The sequence below is a fragment of the Helobdella robusta genome, assembly GCF_000326865.2.
Source record: "Helobdella robusta unplaced genomic scaffold HELROscaffold_82, whole genome shotgun sequence".
In the NCBI taxonomy this organism is placed as follows: Eukaryota; Metazoa; Annelida; class Clitellata; order Rhynchobdellida; family Glossiphoniidae; genus Helobdella; species Helobdella robusta.
In genome coordinates, this window is record NW_008705476.1 from 472,629 (window position 1) to 480,248 (window position 7,620).

At 32.1% G+C, this 7,620-nt stretch overlaps 2 protein-coding genes across 2 annotated transcripts; one reads left to right on the forward strand and one right to left on the reverse strand.

The window, feature by feature from the left end:
* HELRODRAFT_182232 (hypothetical protein) lies at positions 1-2,850 on the reverse strand (the record flags this gene model as incomplete). The annotated part of the gene is made up of 8 exons (XM_009032532.1): positions 1-53; positions 1,077-1,175; positions 1,340-1,424; positions 1,637-1,674; positions 1,795-1,890; positions 2,370-2,508; positions 2,587-2,689; positions 2,789-2,850. 8 exons carry the CDS (start codon positions 2,848-2,850, stop codon positions 1-3), a joined length of 675 nt encoding a protein of 224 aa, XP_009030780.1.
* Positions 2,851-4,121: 1,271 nt separating this feature from the next.
* Positions 4,122-6,211, forward strand: HELRODRAFT_90408 (hypothetical protein; the record flags this gene model as incomplete). The annotated part of the gene is made up of 6 exons (XM_009032500.1): positions 4,122-4,180; positions 4,258-4,360; positions 4,722-4,860; positions 5,399-5,491; positions 5,660-5,800; positions 6,057-6,211. 6 exons carry the CDS (start codon positions 4,122-4,124, stop codon positions 6,209-6,211), a joined length of 690 nt encoding a protein of 229 aa, XP_009030748.1.
* Between the last annotated feature and the right edge of the window lie 1,409 nt (positions 6,212-7,620).

The window sequence follows — 7,620 nt, forward strand, 5'->3', positions numbered from 1 at the left end:
TCAATGCTCCATTATAAAAGGCTTCGCCGAATTTACTTTCTGGTTACTTTGAGCTAAATTAACAATTGAAGATAATATTTTTAAAAATTATGAATAATTAATGATATGTATACACTGTAAGATAAAATTTTCTGATTAAAAGATAAGGATTAATATATGGTTTATTATCAATTATAAATATTGGAAAATTTGATTTTTGAGAAGAATTATGAAAATTCGCTGGACCTCTCATACTTCGAATGAGGATGTTTTAAAACAGTCCGATTATGAAAAGAGGAAATTACTACAGATAATCCGACGGGGGCAGTTTTTTGGTAACATCATGCGGAAGAATAGAATGGAAAATCTAACAACTACTGGAAAGATTGCGGGGAAAAGAGACCGTGGTCAACAACGAATAACATTCGTGAAGTCCTTGTGTCACTTGTTGTATATCACTACATTTACACTACTCTTAAAAAGTGTTAAAGATCGGGTTTTGGGGAGGTCGATGGTTGCCATTGTCCTGAAAGGATAAGGCACGAGAATGAAAGAAGAAGATTAAGTTTTTAATGTTTTTATATCATTCACGAAGATTACGAATTTTGGTTTTATAAGAGAAAAATTGCGTATGTTGAAAAGCCTGGTCCTTTGCTAAGAGTGATTGCTACATTATGTTAGGTTTCTCAATATGTAGCGTTATGTCAAATCATGTAATTCATGCCTTATTGCCTTACGTTGGGTTATATTCTAATATATTACGATATGTCACAGTGTGTTGTATCATGTTAGATTATTTCATATTACTTGATTATTTATTAATATTATTGTTTCGTATTACGCATTATTATATTATATCATAACATAACGTAAGTATAAAAGAGACGCCAACTGCTGTTGTTCCTACACCACCGGCTAAATATATCCCTCAAATTAAGAGAAATATCAGTAATAATAACGATAATAATAGTAATAACGATAATAATAATAATAATAACGATGATAATAATAATAATAATTTGGAATAAATATCGGTAATAATAACAATTTATAGATTATATTTTGTAACATTTTATACCCCCAAAAATACAACGCACCTCCGGCTGCTGGCCCTGATAGGATGACGACGCAAACTTGGACGGCCATTGGCACGCTAGGGTACGGCGCTGGCTGGTCTGACATTTCAAGAAGATTCCCTTTAAGAATAATTGGTTTTATTTTTTTATTATTTTATTCCATATTACATTATATACATCGTTTTATTGTTGTATTTTTTTTAATCCATCATAAAAATTCAAACATTAAGAGAAAAATTAGTTCTGTTCATTTATAGAATATTCACACATGCAGAAGTACAAACCTCTCTCTTTCTCTGGAAGGGTGTACTTGTTATAAAACATGAAAATATCCGTAGGTCCTTTGTTGGCCGGTGGGGATGGCGGTTGCTGCAATGTTTGGCAGGTAAGTTGCTTCAGTTGATCGTTAAAACGAAATTGTAACCATCCACTATAATATATTTCTAGTTAAGTATACACATCTGAACTATATTAATAAAACTACAAAATGTTTTATTAATTTTTCTACTTAGTTGACAAAGAATATTAGCTTAAAAAATTAGAAAGTTTAACAATGAAACAATGTTTGGAGAAGAACTTACATCGTTCTCTTGCGGGTCACTTTTTGCTTGTTTGGCAACTGAGTGAAAGCGTTAAAGCGTTATTTATAGATGGTAGTATTATTTGGAGAACTTTTAGTTAAACTTTTGTGTAACGAGCTTTGGTGAATTATGATGAAAAGATGAAAAATTATCTTCACCGTCTCTTTTGAAATCCATGATCATCCTAAACAGTTCGTAAGTGCCTCCCTTGTTGATGGTTATGCGAAACTCTTCACTCACGCTCCATACCTCATCTTCGATGGCGAATTTTTCAATTTGATGGAAATGTTAGAACTCTTTGATTAACTTAACAATTAGCTAAATAATTAATTAATAAATTGTAAAAACAAAATTTATTCAAACACCATAGTGGGGTTCTATCAAAACATTTAACAGTGCCAGTTTAAAAACTATTTCTTTTGAGAATGATAATTTTGAGAAGAACCACTTTTCAGTTGGAGTGAATATTAGGTTACATTTATCTTCTGCATACACTCTTGCAATCAACCGTTTCGTTCCAGCAAAAGCTAATAACACTGTGCAATGATTTATTCACTATAGACCATGTCGACATTTAAGCCACTTAAAGCATCGAGGAATATCTTTTTATCGTTGAAAATAATTTCAATCTAGAAACTTATTTATCTTTATTTCAATAAAAACGCAATCTAAAAATTTATCTTTAAAAATGTCTTCATCTAAAAGACTATCTAAAAGTTACTCGAAGGTTCACCTTCGTTGTCAGGTTTGATGACTCCGACGATGTAGTTGTTGCCGAAAATTGGTTGTTTCATATCCAGATGCTTCAAGTTCAGATAGGGCATGGTCAGCGATATCATCTTATCACTTTTTCTTTCGTTTAGAAAGATAAGCTGTCAAGTTAAACATCAAATGTGAGGTTTTTTTGCGCCATGTGTTTATTCAAATGAAATAAATTTGCTGCTCTCTACCCTGTGAGTTGTTAGGAAGAGTTTTCCAGTTTTGGGGTTCTTAAAAAATTCATTTTTCGTCTTGTCAAACTGTAGCTTAACTTCCTTGTAATATAGCACGATCCTTATAGTGTAAAAAAAAATTCAAATTTAAATAACTAATTCATTTGAAAAGATAATATACAATCTTGAATGGAATTTCAATTGAACGATTGTTACATACATTTCATCACGGTATATCACAACTTTTTTCTTAGATTCATTGTGGGCAGCGTTAACAGCCATCGTTTTGTTCTACTTTACATTTTTTTAATATTTCGGTTTAATTAACAACTGATGTTCTTATGATTTTTTTTGTTTTTGTTATTTTGTTGTTTTATTGTTAAAAAACAAACAAAAAACGCAATCTCAAAGATATTAGACATAAATTTACCCGGATAAACGTCAAATTTTATTATGACTGTGTGAAAATAATATTGTTGGCATTTTCTGATCTATTATTTTATTTTATGATAGTATTACCATCATATATTTTTTTACATTCATACCATGAGTTAATTTAAAATAAAACCACTTTGTTCAAATATACAATCATATAGATAGATAGATAGATAGATAGATAGATAGATAGATAGATAGATAGATAGATAGATAGATAGATAGATAGATAGATAGATAGATAGATAGATAGATAGATAGATAGATAGATAGATAGATAGATAGATAGATAGATAGATAGATAGATAGATAGATAGATAGATAGATAGATAGATAGATAGATAGATAGATAGATAGATAGATAGATAGATAGATAGATAGATAGATAGATAGATAGATAGATAGATAGATAGATAGATAGATAGATAGATAGATAGATAGATAGATAGATAGATAGATAGATAGATAGATAGATAGATAGATAGATAGATAGATAGATAGATAGATAGATAGATAGATAGATAGATAGATAGATAGATAGATAGATAGATATAGAACAATTCTATAAATATAAAAATAAATGTACGTGTGAGTGTATACATGGGAAAGAGAGAGGCAGGAAGATTATTTGGCGAAGACCTCTGATCTTAAAAGACCTCTGATAAGATAATATCTCTGAAATGATAAAATTGAAATGAAATATAGGACACAATACATCAGATCCGGACTCCAAAATTGTTATAAACAGACCCTGTATAATAAATAATTGAATAAATGAATGAATAAATAATCAACTAAATATATATTTAAATAAATGAACAAAAGAACGAACAAACGAACGAACGAATGAATGATTGAATGAATGAATGAAAAAATAAATAATTAATTAATTAAATGAATAAATAAATATACTAAATGAAAATACAATTGAATAATTAAATGACCAAATGCTGCTATTAGTTGTTGCTGAACTTTGCTCATTAAAAAAAATAAACAAACAGTTCTGGAATGATTATTACATTATTTAATTATTAAATGCGTTTTACTTAAATATTTGACTAAACCGAATAATTAAATTGATTAATTTGACAATTAATTAGATAATTGGTTTAATTGAAATGTCACTAAACACTTCACACGCCGGCAAGGATGGTGTGGTTCTCTTCAATTCTGAGAGGTTTGGTTTGATTTGATTGATTTGATTTTTGTTTTATGAAAATTATTATAAAAATTATATATTTATTTTTTACTAAGAATCTTCATCTATCACGATGGGGTGGAGTTGAGTTTCGACAAGGCCTGGGATAATCGAATGAAAGGGAAGAAGAGTGGAAGGATCTATCTGACCACTCATCGAGTCAGTGTGTGTGTGTGTGTGTGTGTGTGTGTGACTGTGTGTGTATGTTTGTGTGTGTGTGTGTGTGTGTGTGTGTGTGTGTGTGTGTGTGTGTGTGTGGTCATATGTGTGGTCAGCTGACATTATATTTTTTTATTTATTGTTTTTTAAATTTTTAAATAATTTTTCATCCATAGCTGACCATAATATTTACTTCATGTTGATTTTATTACATAATATTTTATTACAATATAATAATTATATTATGGTTTATTTCTTTATTTATGTCGTTATTAATTTTAATATATTAGTTTTAATTAACATAACCATTTACAAAATAATTTTAAAACTAATTTAACTTTAAAAAAAAAATCACAAAAAGGTGATTTTTGTAAACAAGGACAACAAAGATAAATTACTCTCCCTAAGTATGCCCTTTCATACGATGAAAAAATTGGAACTTGAGCAACCAGTTTTTGGGGCTAACTACATTGCTGGTGTTGTGAAGGCTGAGCAAGGAGGTGTGTGTGTGTCTTGTGTGTTTTGTGTCTTTGTATCTGTGTGTGTTTTGTGTCTTTGTATCTGTGTGTTTTGTTTCTTTGTATGTGTGTATTTTGTGTTTTTGTATTTGTGTGGGAGAGAGAAAAGAGGTATTTGTGTGTGTAAGAGAAAATGTATTTGTATGGTATGTGTATGTGTGTTTTGTTTCTTTGTATGTGTGTGTTTTGTGTCTTTGTATGTGTGTATTTTGTGTTTTTGTATTTGTGTGGGAGAGAGAAAAGATGTATTTGTGTGTGTAAGAGAAAATGTATTTGTATGGTATGTGTATGTGTGTGTGTATTGTTATGTGAAAGAGAGAAAAAAAAGAGTGGAGAAAGAGTGAGAGAGAGAAAGGGAGAGAGAGGGAGTGAGAGAGAGTTTTTGTGTGATGTTGTGTATTGTATATATATATTATTATTAAATAGTATCACTTTTATTCTGTAACTTATTTAATTATGTTTCCTAATGATAATTTGGCTGTCACATAAAAAATATAATTTAATAATTCTCTTCCTCAAGCAAACTGGCAGGGCGAGGCAATGTTCAAGTTGGTCTTCTACAAGGGAGGTGCCATCGAGTTTGGCCAGGCTATGTTGCAAGCTGGAAAATTAGGTGAGGATGATGATGACGATGATGGTGGGAGTGATAGTGATGACATATACATTTATACAAGCATACATACAAACATATTTGAAATGTAATAACACAAACGCATACACAACACACAAAATCAAATTTTTTTCTTACCGTCAAACCTAACCTACCCACCACCTCATGCAGCTTCCAGATATGCTCCCCCTCAACCCCCAACTTACTCTCCACCCATGGCACCCTACTACGAAGCTCCTCCCCCTGCCTACACCCCACAGATGCAGTACGGGGGCATATACCCATCACCTGTCTTCAATGTCCAACCGCCCCGTGAGTATTTTATTTTGATCATTATATTTATTATTTTTTTACTTAATTATCTTTTTTGTGGACTTTTATTCTGTGTAATAATAATTATTTTAGCGTTAATAATTATTTTAACATGTTTTAATTTTTTTATTTCTTGATTTATTGTTGGGAAGGTTTGTTGTTTACTCAGTTTGATAAATAGTTAGTTGGCTGACCACACACACACACACATACAAACACCACACAACCACACACACATACACACACAACCACACAGCTGGATCAGTGTACATGTACGACATCCCACCTCCCTATCCTGGTGTTGATCCCAATCTTCCTCCATATCCAATCTCACAACCTGCACAGCCATTCAGCGTACCCCAGTATCCTGGTTTGTGTGTGTGTGTGTGTGTATGTGTGGTGTGTGAGTGAGTGAGGTTTTTGTTAATTGTTTAAGTATTTATATTTATAATATTTTTGTGTTTTCAATGTTGATCTCGATTTGTGTGTTTTCTTCTTGTTAGCTGACCAGTTAGTTTTTTGTTGGTTTTTTTAGTTACTTGTTAAATGTTTGCTGGCATGTTTAACATTTGTTTTGCGCTGGCATTTTCAGTTTTAATTTGTACTACTTATTTTTCTATCGGTCCCAAATTCGAAGTTTCACATCTCTTAAAGAAGTCTCATTGAATTTTTGCTCATATTCTACCGCAGGTCAGTCGCAGTACCCTGGAGGGACTCAACCTCAGTACCCCACAGCTCCATATCCGGGTGGTGGCCAACCTCAGTATCCTCCACAGTATCCAATGGGACCGCCACAGCAGGGACAGCCACAGTACCCATCCCAACCATCGTACAATCCGCAGTTCACAACCAGTCAGAATGCAAGTGCTGGTATGTTGGTCCGTGGTTGAATGGATGGATGGATGGATGGATGGATGGATGGATGGATGGATGGATGGATGGATGGATGGATTGGTAAATGTTTGGACGAAAGTATGGATAGATTGGTGAATGTTTGGATGAAGGTATGGATGAAGAAATGAATATGAAAACAAATAAATTAATATATGTATGTATGCTAAATAATATTGCATTCAGCTGCAAAAGAAGCCGAAGCTTTTGGCTACGGAGGTCAGGCTAATGGAAATCAAGGTTACGGAGGTCAAGGTTACGGAGGTCAGGGTTATTATGACCCTGCTCACCCTCAAAATCTGTACATGCCCCCACCGTCACAGGCTCCTCTCCCTCAGTATGATGCCGGTGCTAAAAAAAATGATTGATGGGTCGATGGTTCATTCCATTGGCTGATTGATTGGTGTAAATACCTGTGTAAATGATTATGAAGAATGATGATAGTAGTGATGGTGATTAGTAATGATCGTCATGGTGATGAAGATTATGATAATGATGATCAGAATAGAAGTGTTGCGTTGTTGTTGTTGATAATGATGACAACTTGATAACGTTATTCACATTCACATAATATTGTTCTATTCTTTTAGTCGCTTCGAATAAGAGTTTTTTTATTTTAATGTTTTGCTACTGCCATATTGATTGTAAATAAATAGTCACATATTGATTGATCGATTGATTGATTGATTGATTGATTGATTGATTAATTGATCGATTGATTGATTGATTGATCGATTGATTGATTGATTGATTGATTGATCGATCGATCGATTGATTGATTGATTGATCGGTTGAGTATTAATTCATCTATTTTAATTATGAAAACTTTCTGGTTAAAATTTTTTTCGGATTAAATGTTTTAATTATTATCTATGCTTTCATATCTATTCCGTGTTCAGTTCGTTACAATTTAGTCTAATTTAATTTCT